This window comes from Natator depressus, chromosome 10, assembly GCF_965152275.1.
Source record: "Natator depressus isolate rNatDep1 chromosome 10, rNatDep2.hap1, whole genome shotgun sequence".
NCBI classification, from domain to species: domain Eukaryota; kingdom Metazoa; phylum Chordata; order Testudines; family Cheloniidae; genus Natator; species Natator depressus.
In genome coordinates, this window is record NC_134243.1 from 14,012,616 (window position 1) to 14,029,769 (window position 17,154).

At 40.3% G+C, this 17,154-nt stretch overlaps 1 protein-coding gene and 1 long non-coding RNA gene across 2 annotated transcripts in view; one reads left to right on the forward strand and one right to left on the reverse strand.

Moving 5' to 3' along the window:
- Positions 1 to 9,002, forward strand: part of LOC141994835 (uncharacterized) — a 43,133-nt gene extending 34,131 nt beyond the window's left edge. Inside the window, exons 2-3 of the long non-coding RNA XR_012641207.1 lie at positions 8,405 to 8,509; positions 8,880 to 9,002. This is a non-coding gene — a long non-coding RNA (uncharacterized LOC141994835). The remainder of the gene's footprint in view (positions 1 to 8,404; positions 8,510 to 8,879) is intronic.
- Positions 6,838 to 17,154, reverse strand: part of FAM20C (FAM20C golgi associated secretory pathway kinase) — an 88,737-nt gene continuing 78,420 nt past the window's right edge. The window contains exons 6-10 of the mRNA XM_074965255.1: positions 16,313 to 16,493; positions 15,551 to 15,660; positions 10,042 to 10,123; positions 9,150 to 9,209; positions 6,838 to 7,961 (exon numbers count right to left, since the gene is read on the reverse strand). Of these exons, the coding sequence (XP_074821356.1) occupies positions 7,709 to 7,961; positions 9,150 to 9,209; positions 10,042 to 10,123; positions 15,551 to 15,660; positions 16,313 to 16,493 (686 nt within the window). The 3' untranslated portion in view covers positions 6,838 to 7,708. The remainder of the gene's footprint in view (positions 7,962 to 9,149; positions 9,210 to 10,041; positions 10,124 to 15,550; positions 15,661 to 16,312; positions 16,494 to 17,154) is intronic.

A 17,154-nucleotide genomic window follows, 5' to 3' on the forward strand; every position in this document is an offset into this window, starting at 1 on the left:
GCCCACAGGCTGCACTAACTTGTGCTGCCTGCCAACAACCCTACAAGGCCATGAAGGCAGCCAGGAATCCTTGGAGCTCAGGGACACACCACCCTCAACTCCTTTCCCATGGCTGTCCCCTCAGTGCTAGCCAGAGGAAGGAACATGGCATATGAGTCTCTCCGGCAGCATCACATCACCCCGTGATCTTCTGACACTGGAATAATCCCAGAGGTTCACAGCAGTTTCAGGCCATCTTTGCACTAGCGGAGCAGCCCAAAGCTGTGCAGTGGTTTCTTGTGGTCTGCTAGTATTGCCAGGGCATAGGGAGAAGTCCATTCCAATAGTGCTCACAGCCTCTGTCATGGTGGAGAAGACGGGCCTGCACCATCCTTAATGCCAGTGGACATTCTTCACTGGGGCTGTCAGACACACATAGACCCTGTAGTTCTCTCTGGGTCTTTAGCCTGTCCTGTGTGGTGTTACCGTAAATTCTGACCTAGATGAATCATTTATGGAATACAGGTTTCAGAGTAGCAGCCGTGTTAGTCTGTATTAGCAAAAAGAACAGGAGGACTTGTGGCACCTTAGAGACTAACCAATTTATTTGAGCATAAGCTTTCGTGAGCGACAGCTACAGCTACAGCTCACAAAAGCTTATGCTCAAATAAATTGGTTAGTCTCTAAGGTGCCACAAGTACTCCTTTTCTTTTTATGGAATACAGTGATTTGTTGATCAGATACTCTTTTTTGATACACCCAGTTCTAATAAGACTTATCTACCTCAGAGATTTTGAGAGGCTCACTTCATTAATGTCTGGAAATTTCTTTGAGATTCTTAACTGGTAGGTGCTACAGAGGCACAATTTATTATTATATATAGACTTTTTCTCCTGTAGGGGAGATCTAATCAACTTGTCCAAAAGTGACTTCCTTTCCATACGGGATCAAGATACAGAAACTTGTTGTGACTAATTTCTTCTAAATGCTATTGTCATCCTTTAAATGAAGCTGCAATTACAATGCAGGGACTCTGCCATGGATGCCTCGATTTATAAAAATGAATTTAGGAAAGCTTATTCAGGCCAAAAAAGCATCCTTTAAAAACGGCAATGCAGTGAAGCAAACAGGAGAATAAATATCAAAGATATATAGAGAGAAGACAAATAATCATAAAATCTTTAAGCATATAACTAAGAAGCCTATGAGAAAGGTCAGTGAGATCATTCATCTGTGAATGGGCAGTCAAGGAGGAAACTGGGCCTAATCCTGCTTCCATAAAACTCCCATTGACTTTACTGATTAAGAAGGAATTATTTAAAATCAGCAGAAAGGGCCATTTATATGGAGAATGGTACAAACTTCACTCTACGGACTGACTGCAAGAGACTTTTATTTGTAAAATTCTCCCAATAGCAGAGACTCTGTGTGCAAGGATAAGACTTAAACCATCCTACCATCAGCATTCAGGGAGGCTCTAAAGAAAATACCACTGGAGAGTATGTTTCATAAAGCCAATCTCTGACCAAAAAATACACATTTTTTAGCTTCTGTGCAGTGTGTCTAAGGTTAGAGAAATAACACCGAGAAACTTGACATCTTGGTATTACATATTTTTTCTCCATCAATCACTTGCATATCAAATTTGCTCAATTTTCAAGTCAAAACAAGATTTGTTTCTAACTGCCAGGGCTCAGTCTGAGATCAGGGCATCAAGCTGTGTTCCTGGCTCACACATCAGCCTGTGATAAAAATCCTAGAATGAGCTTGCCATGCTAGTTTTTATTTCTGTTCGGCTCTTCCACAGCTGTATATCTTCTGTGGTGTTGACAGCTTTAACATTAATCTTTTGTCCACTATGCACTATTCAGCCTTTGATCTATGCACATAGGGCTGAGAAGATGCACACAGAGTATAGGTATTAAGTGATATATAGAGCCTTTTGCAAACATCCAGGTGCTTCACAGAACTGTACCTATATAGAGAGCTTCCTCCACTTCAACATGCAGCCACGTCTGCAGTGAGATGCAGCAACCATTAGAACAGCACCAGTCCGGGGGTTCTGAGCTTTTAAATGGCCTGGCTTACTGCTAGTGGGTTACCTTGAATTGCACTGCTTTTACTATGTATTTTTAAGCTACGTTAAGGTTACCTGTATGGTTAGGCATCCTTTTTAGCATTTCAATAAATGTAATAAATCAATCAATAAATATCTTACCTAGCTAAACTGGAAGGGGAATTTAAGCAAGCAGAATATGCCTGTCCTAGCTGGAGTGTGGCAAAGACACAAATATAAGTAAACCTCCCAGATCACAACAGTCATACACTTGGAGATTTCCAATCCAGATCTGATGCTTTCCAAATTTTGGGGTGTTCTGATTCAGCCTAAGCTACCAACTCCAGTCTGAACCTGGATCCAGAGCTGAGATTTTGAGTTTGGGTCTACCTCTAGCTGAGACCCCACTGGCTAACAATCCTGTTCTTGTGTTAAATGTAAATTGTGTTAAATGTAATTTTACTGACTACAGCTATTCAAGGTTTCAGTAATAAGGCTTGGCTGAAAGACAGCACCTCTAGCAGCCTGCTCGTCCTTTAGCACAAGTGTTTTCAACCATTTTTATAACGTGGAATACATGTGAATACAGACACTCTCTAGTGGGCCTACCTCCCCTACCATTTACCATTCCCTAACATCCATGGGGTGACTACATCAGCTGCATGAATGGGGAAAAAAAAAACCCAGGAAAATATTTAACATATTTTAAATGCAATTTAGCAGTTGGAAATAAGGCAGAACCAATAAAACACATCTTCAGAGAGCTGGGTGGTCACAAGTGGCCCCCAGACTATAGTTTGACAACCTCTGTCCTAGGACCAGGCTAGCAGATCAGTTCAGTAATGGAGGAAAGAGTCACAATTACTAAATCAGTGCCACCATTGCCAACTTGCACGTAGGTTTCCCCCTGGAGGCCTTCTAACCAAGCCCTGACCAGGTCTGACCCAGCTTAGTTCTTTAGGTCTCTTGATCTATCAAACTGAATTGCTTATATTTTTTCCACACAGTCCCCTGAGCACTGGATGGGTGTTTTAGAGATATAAATACAGAAGCAAATAGTTAATCCAATCTGACAAGTCCACAGCCTGAGGTGGCATAGCTGTAGGCTACCAATGTGCCATTCTTACAGGCACATTTCTGTATGTAAAAAATACTTGCAAGTAGATCCAGAATCATCTAATAGGCAAAAAAAAATCAAAGACCCTGATGCTAACTTGCCTGGTGCTGCTAAAGTGTTTCCTCCTATATCCATTTTACATTTTAAAATGAATTTGTTTAGACTATGTTTGTGTCTGCCTAGCAAACAAGTGCACCAGCAGGAGTGTTCATGGACACTACATTTTAAGGCAACATTGGAAAAAAATTTATGGGAAGTAAATTTTTAATCTGCAAATGTGTTAGCCCTAGAAATCTGATGCTAAGAATTACGCTTATTCAGGCCCCAATTCAGCAAGGTACTTAAGCATGGGTCTAGCTTTGAACAAGTGAGGCATCCCACTGACTTCAGTTGAAGGCCTCAACACACATGAAGGGCTCCAGTCACAACAGCGAGAATGCTCATGGTGCTTATTTGACAGTCCTCCATCTCTTGTATCAAGTCTCATTTGAGCTCAGCCGTTGCCTGCTCATCCAGAAGGAGACTGGGAGACAGTCTACTGAGTTACCTCTCATTTCCAGCCATTGTTTATTTCCCACACAAGAAACACCTTGTGCTGTTATTACACTGCAAACTCCTTAAGGTAGGGATCTTAGCTACCCCATGCTCTGACCGGTGCTGACAGGTTGGCAGCATGCAACAAATACTTACTTCACACTAGAACAGTTTATTTGTGAATTTTCTTAGGCGGTTAAATAACCAACAAACAAACAAACAAGTCTCTCTCACATCTTGATTACTCAAGAAAACAGCAACACTATTCCAGGCTGTCAGGTAAATTTGCAATTAGGCATTTTAAAAGCCACATGATGTATCTGTTCAAATATTTACTGTGAATACCACATGCACTTTGCTGAATATGTTATGTCCCTGAGAGACTGTAGAAGCTTCTTTGGGTGTATTCTTCAAATATCTTGTGTTACACATTCTAATGTATGGTATTTTGAATAAAACTGCATTCAGGTACTTTTTTCTATAGTGAATATTTGGCCTGATAGATGTGCAGGACTCCTAAAGAGACGTTCCCCTCTATCATATTAATCCTCCTTAGTTCATGGATTATTGACCTAATCAACGACAGCCCCTTCAGAGCCATTGCATCTCATTGCACTAATCTGGCTGTCACACATGCTTGAGAAGGTGAACAGCCTCTACACAATGAGCATATATACTTCATCAACCTTAACAGCAGGTACACAAGACCACCCCGGTGAAACCCACCCTGTGCAAAGGGACAGCACAAAGCCTAGGTGCCAGTTAAGTCCCCAAAATAGACTTTAAACAGGAGTTAAGTGGTTCACAAACCTTGGGCTGGCTCTTTGCATGTGGGTGGATTTCACCACAACATAGCAAATCCCTTTGTTTGAATGAGGAAAAAAAAAAAAACGTACATATTTTCACTGTTGAAAGATAGGGACAGATCCTGAACCCAGACTTCTGTCCACGTTGCACCACCAGTAAAGAGGCAGAGAGCTGTCCTAGCAGGCCACTGAGTCCTCCTTAGGCTGCTCTGAGCTACTGGGGGAACTGCTTTGGGCCAGAGCATCAGAAAGGTGGCTTTGAGACACACCCCTCCCCCATGTGCATGTGCAAAAAAAAAAAAATCAAAAAGTCAAGACAAGACAAGACAATAATTTGATGAGTTTCCCTCACAGATACCTAGAAGCAGCAAAATGAAAATTAACACAGGCCAAAATTCTAGTTCCTAGCTTCAGCTCCTACACATTGGTAGACATGGACTTGCAAGACATGGACTAAGGAAGTCATCCAAAGCCCATTAAAATGAATTAATAAGAGTCTTTTCATTGATTTCAAGGTGCTTTAGCTCAAGTCAGGAGTGCCCTCAATTCCCACTGAAACAAAGCCGAGGGTGCTCAGCAACTTGATGGATTCTAGCTGAGGTATTTGTATGCCCTCTGTTACCAGACCATTTGATTTGAGTATCATAGTAATGTACTTATCCTCACAATACCCTTAGGAGGTAGGGTAGTGCTGTTACCTCCATTTGACTGATAAGGAACTAATAGACACTAAATGACTGGCTGAAAAAGAAGGAAGCCTGTCAGGTAGCAGGGAATTGAAACCTGGTCTCCCAACTCGCAGGCTAGCCACCTGACCATGGGCTAGCCTTTCTTTCATTTAGGCTATTGATGTATGTATCTTAAAAAGGTAATGCTATTCTGAAGGTTAAAGCAGAAGGGAAGCCCTTCTGGTTTTTATAAATGTAATAAGTTTGGAAATGAAGCCTCTTCATCCCCACCCCCTTTTTGGTTTTTTTTATTTCAAACACAGGAACACATTTATTGGGTTAATTACAGAGCTGCAGCATTGTCACACTATGGTCGTGCCATATGGTCAAAGTGCAGGGCAGGAAACAGAGAGCAAAGAGTCAGGAGTCTATTGAAATATAGGAATAATGAGTGAATTTTAGTCTAAGATCCCATAGGAAGGCTGTTAATTTAACTTACAGACCTGCAGCGGCTTCATAAAAAATAAACATCCCTCTATAGATTCCCCCTATTATGACTAAGAAATCTTTTAATGGAAGCCCTTAACTGGAGTAGGCTACTGAGCTACTCCACACTTTCAGGAAGAAGAGACCTACTCAGTTTAGCTATTCCCCAAGGCTAAACTTAACTCTTGAGGTGTACTAAACTCACAAGCTGGAATGAGCTTTTTCAGGACCGGGGGCAGACTTCTGACACAACTGAGCTCCATGTTGGAGAAACCTATCTGAGCTGGGGCAGAGGTGTAACCAGACAGGGCTCTGTAACTGAAATCAGCTCCTTCCCTGTGGAGCGGGCTTTATAGTCTGTTAGTCCCAGGTTCTAGCCAATTGGATTCCTCCACCTGACTCAAAATGAAGTCTCACCGCTAACAGCAAACACTGCAGCTTCTCCTGCTCCTAGGAAAATCCTACCAATGCACTGTCTACCTCTCTGTTACTTCAGAATAAAGGTAATTAAGAGAAGGAAAGTAATAAAATAACAGTAGTAATAAACCCTGTAGACTACTCCCTGTGTTTGCTCTCCTTAGCACTCATTAAAAGATTTGAATACACACAGGTTCAAGGGGAGAAGGTATAGAGCCTTCTGCACCTTGCCCATTGTGGGAATATTGGCATTTTGTGCTTGGGAAGAACAAGGACTGCTTCCTCGATGCACTCCTAGGCTGGCTGCAAAGGGCAGGCAGGGGGAAGCGGTGGGGATATGGCTCTGTTAAAACTTCTGTACCAGTCTATAGACCTAGCCCAGCGCACAAGGGAAAGCAGCTGCACTGTGTCAAAGGGGACTTGGGAAATCAAGGTGCCACAAGTACTCCTGTTCTTTTTTCAAGGAAGCACAGTGGTTCTAGGAGTCATGTTACCTCCCAGAGCTCTTCCTGGGCCAGTAACCAGCTGCATGCCCCTGTATTCAGGGCTATTGATAAATACCACAATTGCGTACACAGTAGCAAAGCTACTGCAGAATTTCAATGTATATTACCCATCTGTTGTCTGCTCTGGCACAACCAGCTCTATCTAGAACTGCAAAATGTGATTGCAAATTAAACATGTACTTTCCAAATATTTAGTTAGTGTATATTTTTCCTTTGAAATATATTTGCAATTTAAATGAATCCATGCAGACACTCTGGCTACACATTTGCCATATCTTTATTGCACTTTTACCACATTGCAAACAATTCCACAAAAATGCTGCAAAAGTAAGCCTAGAAACTGCCGAAAGCAGCTTTTACTCATATATGTATATATTTACACAAAACTATCAAAAGCAAAGTTGGAAGAGTAACAGCCCTACTACGATAGTCTAGAAAGATCAGAGCTGCTACTGTCTGATGGATGAATAGTACAACTTGTCATTTTACATCACTCTGTAAAACCAACATTCAAGTATTCTTGTCAATGCACAGTTATCGAAATCCCCTTCCAGCTAATCACTGTACTTATTATTGTTGTGGCTGTTATTTTTGCTTTTAAAAGTTCACGTGTCTTAACCCTTTAAATGCTGAGTAGTTGAAAAACAAAGCATTCAATTTAAAGTAGGTACAGTGAATGAGAGCACTTAAAGGGTTAACACAAAATACTAAGTGGACTGTCACCAAGAATAAATTGTGAATCACAAAACTATGCTGTCCCGCTTTTGTTAAATTTGGTAGTAGGTATCTGTGGTTTTCATAGATATACCATATATAAATACAAAATATTAAATAAAGGCCTCCTTTCTATACAAAAAGAGCAGGAGGTGTTTTGCCACCAGACTAGAGTCACCTGTCAGTGACTTCAATATTTTCCAAACCTTTTCATATTCTGATTTAGGAACTATTTAAAAGCATCACATTAGACTTATTTTTGTTAATTAACTAATCCTTCACAGAGTCTACACTTTACCTACTTTGGGAACAATTATATCTCATTTTTGAATTCATTGAATTCACAAAGTTGCATACACAGTCTTTTGCAAGACTTTTTTTTATCTTCTTTACTTAGCTAGTAAAAATGAAGTCATATGATTTCACTACCTTTTGGTTGTAATAGTGTTAACATCAGTGTCAAAGTCATTTTCAACCACATTAACATAACCATCTTTTTCTATACAGTCACTAACAGCTTTCAGAACAATCCGTAGCCTCCTGTCCATTGCCTCTAGGTGTAGCTGATAAAGGATGGGTGCAACCTTATCTTTTAGTAAAGATTCCTCCATCAAGTGACTTAGTTTGTATTCCTCCTTGGCTAATAACTGTAATCGTAGATAGGTAGACTTCCTTATTCTAGGAATGAAGGGAAAAGGGTAAATCAATATTTGAGTTTCGCTTTATTACATGTGGCATAAAAGACAGAATTGAAATAACCCATCTCATGATAACGTGGAAGACACTGACATAAGAAAACATGGTACATACGTAATATGTCAGGCACATATTCTTAACGAGTGGCCAACATTTTCAAAATTCTTTAGTGGTTTCAGGTGGCTCAATTTTTAAATGCCCTCTTGAGATGTATTAAAAAGGCCTGATTTTGAGACAGTGCTGATCACCCACCATCTGAAATCGGAGTCCCCTTTGAAGTTTCTCAGGTTGGGCACCCCAAAATTAAGGCACCCAGTATCATTAGTCACATCTGAAATTCTTGGCCAGTGACATTAAGGATAAAATTTTTCAAAACTCTCTAAGTGAGTTAGGAACCTAATTCCCGCTTTTCAAAATGTACTTAGGCCAAAGAGACTCGACAATCACAAAAAGTTGAAGAAATCGGAAGTTTGCGCTGGACGTAACTGAAATAGTTTTGCTGAAAATCTCTTTCTACTGATGCAAATGAGGTATGTACATTAAAAAAAGACTTTGAGTAACATTTCAAAGTGCTTACATGACTTAAGAGCCCAAGTCTCATTTTCAAAAGGGACTTAAGTGCCTAACTGTCTCTAAAATCAGTGGGATTTAGGCTCCTAAGTGCCCAAAGAGCATCAGTGCAGAACTTTTTAACAAGAACATACTGCCCATAGCTTTTAAATGAAATTGCATGGAAGACTAAACCCAACATTTAGAGACAATTTCTGTGCCCAATAAGCAAGAATTAAAAAAAAACAACCAGAAAACAATTAAGCTGGAAAAACATGCATATAAACTTCTCAGGCAACTACAGTACATGGGCAGTGGTGTACAATCTCTATCTGAAATCTCCTCTTCTAGGTCAAGCTCAGCATGGTGCACATCTAGATGGGAAATCCATCGACAGAAAACCTCTTTTGCATCTGTTTTCATCACATTTCACTGCTGTCACTGCCTCAGCTTTGTAAGCACCAATTCAACAAACAGATCGCGTTGGTCAACACTAGATGTCCAACAATACCCAGAGCACCTTAAATGAGTGGTTTATGCAGCACATGGCTCACTCCTGAGCATTTCAGTCCTGCCAGCTGAAAAAACAGGGCTCATTACAGACACCAAAATAAGACATACCTGCAGCACTGGGTTAAAGGCACCAATATGGAGAGCTCATCATGGGAATATTTTCCAAACCTATTGAAAAATAAAGGATGAAATGACAAAGGGTATCTCAATGTCTAACCACAACTGCGTCTTTTCATTCCAGAAAATTAAAAACAATCTTTAGGAATATAGGGCCTGATCAGTGAAGGCAATGGGAGTTTTGCCACGGGTGAATGATCAAGGACTGACAAGATGGGGAAAAGGGGAGACAATGGTACCAAGTTCCTGAGCTTAGCCCCCCCACCCAAACATCTGTAATTCGGGTCAAATCTGGGTGAAGTGGGAGCGGGTGGGGCCTCAGCGAAAATGATGTACCCGGGCCTCAAATTTCTCTCAACCGGCCTTTTCAAGCCAAAGAACAAAACAAAGATTGTGTCTTAAATAGATGGGGATTTACTATTCTGGGTGGAAATTGAATGCAGGTAATTATATTACAAGAGCAGAAGAATGGTCTTGTGATTAATGAACAGGACTGAGGCTCAGGATATCTGGGTTCAATCCCACCTGTACCACAGCCTTCCCCTATCAGCTCAGGTAATTCATATAATCTCTCTTGGTCTCAGTTCCCCATCTGTGAAATGGGGATAATAATACTTCCTTTCTCACACTCTTTGTCTGTCTTATCTATTTATATCAAAAGCTCTTCAAGCCGGGGCTGTCTCATATCTGTGTTTGTACAGCATCTAATCCTACAGATCGCTGATTTCAGTTAGGGCCTCTAGGCACTGCTATAATACTAATAAATAATAATAATTAATAATGTATACATTGAAATATATAAATTATCTCCATAGCTGTGTTGTCATGAAGTTAGTCTGGCCAAAATTATTCCACTGATCAATAAAATTATTAACATATTTACCCTCTTCCATTATCTAAGTGGATAATAAATGTTTCATTTCCAAACTTTTCAAAGGTTTCATAGTGATGTCGATCCATGTTTCCTAGAGAATAATAAATAATAATAATAACAATAGTGATAATAATGATAGAACAAAACAAAATAACAACTCTACACTGTTATTCCTAAAGTTTTGTTGCTGGGAATGCAAAGTGGCAGATAGTACAGAAGCTGCTGATTTCAGCCATGATCTGAATATTTCTGACTTTCTTAGTTATCTGTGAAAAATTATTGTAGTTAGTCATTATGAGCTATGAAAAATGCTAAAAGATGTGGCAAATTACAGAAGATATTTTTGTTCAATATTTTTTAGCTTGATTCTATATTATCTTCCAGCTGAGGACTTAGCACATTAATTGGGAACTCTTTAATATTTATTTCTTTTGATTTATTAAAAATATCACTATCCTTTCATTTGGGAGCTCTTATATTATTTACAACATACATTCTCATATAACAACAGATGATAAATTTCTCATACCATTTTAAGGGCTAAATTATGGTTTGCCCTATGTAAGTCACAACGCATAGTTGCTGTAAGAATCATGATCTGGTTTCGAGGTCCCTCTCTCCTGACAGTCCTATCTCTAGTGCAGGCTACTTCTAGTATTCTGGCTGGCTGGCACATTTATGAGAACGAGGCTTGTCTCCGCCCACTCCCACCCTTGCCTGCCCGTTCTCCACCCACATGTGGAAGTAGCAGCTCTACAGAGCCCACTCTCCCCCACATGCTGGAACCCACCACGCATGCAGCCCAAGGGGATAGGAGATTTTTGTGCTCCCTTATTCCCCTGTGCAGGTGTATAGGGCAAGCTACAATCTTGCCCTAAATAATTAACCTCCCGGCAAACCCTGTGAAATCTCCAGCATCCTCCTCAGAATTCTTCATCTTCAAAAGGCTTGGAGAAAAGATGAGCTTTTCAACCAGTTTGTGACGAACATATCCAAACTCTGGAGGACCAAGTGAGAGGAAGTGAATTCCCTCACTGAGAATGCCCTGCCAGCTATCCTGTCTCTGTTATAATGAGGGGTCCTGCTCAAGCACCTCAGCTGACCTCAACTTCATAGGGAGACAATCTCTGCAATAACCAAATCCTAAACCAGTAAGACCTTTTACAGTTAAAATCAACACTGACACTCCACCTCCCAGGCAGCCAGTGAGCTCACAAAGCACCAATATTGTATTCTTGTGGTGTGACTCTCTACTCAAGGAGCCTGTGTTTACACTGGGCAAAAATGTATCCTGTTAGAAAAGGCATTAACTAACATGACTTAACTCACATGATGTTAAACATGACTTTGTGTCCAGGATTAACCATGACCAGCTAAACCCAGTGTCCTTATCTATGCTAAGGGTGAAATCATATTTAATGTCACGCTAGCCAAATTTAGGCTGGTAGGTAAGAGATTGAAGTCCAGGACCTCCATGGTAGCATTCTCTGTTCCAGTTCCACGCACAGGGCCAGTTAGACAGGCAGAACTGCAGGGTCTGAGACAACGGTGTAGGGAGGAGGGGTTTGGATTTATTAGGAACTGGGGAAACTTTTGGGAAAGGGAGAGCCTAGCCAGGAAGGATGGAACCAGATTGCTGGCACTTAAAATTAAAAAGGTCATAGAGCAGTTTTTAAACTAAGGGCTGGGGGGAAAGCTGACTGGTGCAGAGGAGCACGTGGTTCGGACAGAGGCATCCCTTAGGGGAAGATCTATTAATGGAGATTCTCTATGTCCTAGTAAAGAGGAGAGGATGGATGATGATAAAATACAGGTAGGATCTGATGAGAAACAGTCAAATGAAAAAGAGTCCCATTCAGTTACAGTATGTAATGGCAGACAGCTAAAAAGCGACAAGTTTTTGAAGTGCTTATATACAAATGCTAGAAGTGTAAATAATAATATGGGTGAACTAGAGTGCCTCGTATTAAATGAGGATATTGATATAATAGGCATCACAGAAACTTGGTAGAATGAGGATAATCAATGGGCCATAATAACACCAGGGTACAAAATATATCAGAAGGACAGAACAGGTCGTGCTGGTGGGGGAGTGGCACTATATGTGAAAGAAAGTGTAGAATCAAATGAAGTAAAAAGCTTAAATGAACCAAACTGTACCATGGAATCTCTATGGATAGTAATTCCATGTTCGAATAATAAGAATATAGCAGTAGGGATATATTAGAGACCACCTGACTAGGATGGTGGCAGTGACTGTGAAATGCTCAGGGAGATTAGAGAAGCTATAAAAATAAAAAACTCAATAATAATGGGGGATTTCAACTATCCCCATATTGTCTGAGTACATGTCACCTCAGGACGGGATGCAGAAATAGTTTCTTGACACCTTAAATGACTGCTTCTTGGAGCAGCTAGTCCTGGAACCCAAAAGAGGAGAGGCAATTCTTGATTTAGTCCTAAGTGCAGCACAGGATCTGGTCCAAAAAGTGAATATAGCTGGACTGCTTGGTAATAGTGACCATAATATAATTAAATTTAACATCCCTGTGGCGGGGAAAATATTACAGCAGCCCAACACTGTAGCATTTAATTTCAGAAAGGGGGACTACACAAAAATGAGGAAGTTAGTTAAACAGAAATTAAAAGGTACAGTGCCAAAAGTGAAATCCCTGCAAGCTGCATGGAAACTTTTTAAAGACACCATAATCGAGGCTCAGCTTAAATGTATACCCCAAATTAAAAAACATAGTAAGTGAACCAAAAAAGTGCCACCATGGCTAAACAAGAAAGTAAAAGAAGCGGTGAGAGACAAAAAGGCATCCTTTAAAAAGTGGAAGTTAAATCCTAATGAGAAAAATAGAAAGGAGCATAAACTCTGGCAAATGAAGTGAAAAATATAAATAGGAAGGCCAAAAAGAATTTGAAGAACAGTTATCTAAAGACTCAAAATTTTTTTTATGTACATCGAAGCAGGAAGCCTTCTAAACAACCAGTGGGGCCACTGGACGATCGAGATGCTAAAGGAGCACTCAAGGATGATAAGGCCATTGCGGAGAAACCAAATGAATTCTTTGCATTGGTCTTCACGGCTGAGGATGTGAGTGAAATTCCCAAACTTGAGCCATTCTTTTTAGGTGACAAATCTGAGGAACTGTCACAGATTGAGGTGTCATTAGAGGAGGTTTTGGAACAAATTGATAAACTAAATAGTAATAAGTCACCAAGACCAGATGGTATTCACCCAAGAGTTCTGAAGGAACTCAAATGTGAAATTGCAGAACTACTAACTGTAGTCTGTAACCTATCATTTAAATCAGCTTCTGTACCAAATGACTGGATGATAGTTAATATGACGCCAATTTTTTAAAAGGGTTCCAGAGGTAATCCCGGCAATTACAGGCCGGTAAGCATGACTTCAGTACCAGGCAAACTGGTTGAAACTAAAGTAAAGAACAAAATTGTCAGACACAGAGAAGAACATAATTTGTTGGGGAAGAGTCAACATGGTTTTTGTAAAGGGAAATCATGCCTCACCAATGTACTACATACAATTCTTTTAGGGGGTCAACAAGCAGGTGGACAAGGGAGATCCAGTGGATATAGTGTACTTAGATTTTCAGAAATCCTTTGAAAAGGGCCCTCACCAAAGGCTCTTAAGCAAAGTAAGTTGTCATAGAATAAGAGGGAAAGTCCTTTCATGGTTTGGTAACTGGTTAAAAAATAGGACACAAAGGGTAGGAATAAATGATCAGTTTTCAGAATGGACAGAGGTAAATAGTGGTGTCCCCCAGGGGTCTGTACAGGAGCCAGTTTTATTCAACATATTAATAAATGATCTGGAAAAAGGGGTAAACAGTGAGGTGGCAAAATTTGCAGATGATACAAAACTACTCAAGATAGTTAAGTCCCAAGCAGACTGTGAAGATCTCCAAAAGGATCTCACAAAACTGGGTGACTGGGCAACAAAATGGCAGATGAAATTCAATGTTGATAAATGCGAAGTAATCCACACTGGAAAACATAATCCCAACTATACACATAAAATGATGGGGTCTAAATTAGCCGTTACCACTCAAGAAAGAGATCTTGGAGTCATTGTGGATAGTTCTCTGAAAACATCCACTCAATGTGCAGCGGCAGTCAAAAAAACAAAAAAACAAAAAAAAGAACAGAATACTGGGAATCATTAAGAAAGGGATAGATAATAAGACAGAAAATATCTTATTACCTCTATATGACTCCATGGTACACCCACATCTTGAATACTGCATGCAGATATGGTTGCCCCATCTCAAAAAAGGTATATTGCGATTGGAAAAGGTTCAGAAAAGGGCAACAAAAATGATTAGGGGTATGGAACGGCTGCCATATGAGGAGCGATTAATAAGACGGTGACTTTTCAGCTTGGAAAAGAGACAACTAAGGGGGATATGATAGCGGTCTATAAAATCATGACTGGTGTGGAGAAAGTAAATAAGGAAGTATAACACAAGAACTAGGGCTGAAATTAAACAGGCACCGGGTTTAAAACAAACAAAAGGAAATATTTTTTCACACAACGCACAACCAGAGGATGTTGTGAAGGCCAAGATTATAATAAGGTTCGAAAAAGAACTAGATAAGTTCAAGGAGGATAGGTCCATCAACAGCTATTAGCCAGGATGGGCAGGGATGGTGTCCCTAGCCTCTGTTTGCCAGAAGCTGGGAAAGGGCAACAAGGGATGGATCACTTGATGATTACCTGTTTTGTTCATTCCCTCTGGGGCACCTGGCATTGGCTACTGTCAGAAGACAAGATCCTGGGCTAGATGGACCTTTGGTCTGACCCAGTATGGCCGTTCTTATGTTCTTAGTTATGTTACTTAGCATGTTTTCTAACATCTTGCTTGCAGTGGGTAGCTGCAGTCTGTACTGGCTTCAGTTTCCAAGTGGTCTCAAGCTGTAACCCCATGTTCAGTACATTACAGTAGGCCTAGGATATGTTACTCTTGTCTAGTGTTTGTAAGTAATTATTTTATTTCTGAATGGGTTGCGCATAAAAAAAATACTGTTTGTGTGTGTTCTGCATCTTTCCTGCTTGAGAATCAATAGTCCCCTTTTTATCTACCACACCTTATGCACTGGCACACAGGTGTACAAAGATCTACCAATAATGTACAGCCTGGACATGTACCTGTAGAAAGCATCCATTACAACGGAGTGAAATTCACTGTAAACTGTATTGCAGAGGCTCGGAATTTCCATGAAGAACATTTCATGTGACTGTCAAAAAGGACATTAATCATTGTGCTTATTTACAATATAGTTCTAGAAATCTTTGTTCTTTTAATCTGCAGTGATGCAAATATGTCCAAATAAATGTGCAATATTTCACAATTACCCAGATTGCACACACAAGTATTTGCAATTCTAGGTGTGCATTAGAAAATTGCTGAACTATACAAAACACTGTATGGAGAACTGGTTCTTACTATAATTAAACATTGCATTTAATTTTAAAAGATCTGAAACATACCCATTAGAAAATCAAAAATTGTCATGTCCATTATATCCAAAATTCTGGTCCCACTGTCATAGGGTGGTGTTTGTTTAACTTCTTCACAATAATCCGGATCAACTTCCCATCTGGAAAAGAGATATTGTTGATCGTTTATATTCGATCTAGAAGTCACTCTGTATCACAAAACCTTTCCAAGATTTAGTTGTACCGCAGTGGGTTAGGATTAGCACATGTACAACCAGTTCTACAGGCTGTTTTAAGCAAATCAAATTCTGATAAAGATTGTGTCTGATGAATGAAGGTAAATTTTCTAGAATTTCTAGAAGAATCATGAGTTTGAGGAAAATATCTGGTTCCCAGATCCAAAAATTAGGAGATCAGGTGTGCCTTCTAATAATTACAAAGTCAGATATCTAACTACTCAACACTTGTTTAGGACTGACTGCTTCGGTACTGGACACAGATACAGGCCTTGATCCTGAAAAGACTTACCCAAGTGCTTGTCTTTAGACATGGGCATAGTCCCACTGAAGCCCATTCAAGGATCAGGTGTTTCTTCCAGATTCTAAATATTTATTTTTTTCCAAGTACATCATTGTCTAGGGGGCCTGATTTAATGCCCACTGAAGGCAATGAAAAAGCTCCCACTGACTTCAGTGGGTTTTGGATTAGACCTCTGCAGAATTTGTGTTTATTTTTTAATTCACCACTGCTTATATTCTACCCAGCAATACATTAGCTCTGCTGCTGGAAAGCCCTTTGGTCTCCACTACTCACTCTGCTTTCTTGCGTTTATGGTAGGAGCGCCGCCATGGATTTCTCCAGGTTTTCCGTTTCGCTAAAGACAGGTCAGGTAGGAAAGCAGCGAGAGAACCTTCGATCTGATCTGGTTTTCCACAAAGAGCATGCTCAGTTGAGCAGTAGTATGAGCACTCACCATAGAAACAGATGTTGTTTGCTGACAAAGGAAAGGAAACATCAGAAAACGTTCTCTTTTATTAGTGTTTTAGAGTACGGAAAACACATAGAAATACACAAACAACCACAAAAAAATATATGATTCTGACTCAAAGCCCACTGATGGCTGTGGTAGTCTTTCCATGGCCTTCAATGAGCTGTAGGGGCCTGATCCAGTGTCCACTGAAGTCACTGGAGAGATTGCTATTGATTTCAGTGGTTTTGAAGTGGGGCTTGGATCAGGCCCTCTGTGAATATTTCCAATTTATGTATATTCTAATAAAATAAAAAATAGTTTCCTCTACACTTTTCCAACTTCAATATGCCTTTTGAGCAATATGAGTCCCTACAGACACGGACGGTAAGCTCTAGACTTAACATAGTTCCCCCAAATACAGTACCTGAACATTAGATAATAACCAATATTGCTAAGAGTTTGCTCAGCGCTTTCTGGAAATCAGGTCCCTTTGAAATGTCTCAAGTTGGGAACTGAAGGGTTCATGTTTAGTCCATCCACCTGGAAACAGTCAGGGCACACCCTGACCGTTGTGTAGGAGCAACACATTGCTCCATCCAAGGACGAGGACCAGATATGAACCCTGGGAAGTTAATTAAAGGACAGTAATCGTGGGAAGCTTCCTTGGCCTGGCCTCAAGGCCTGA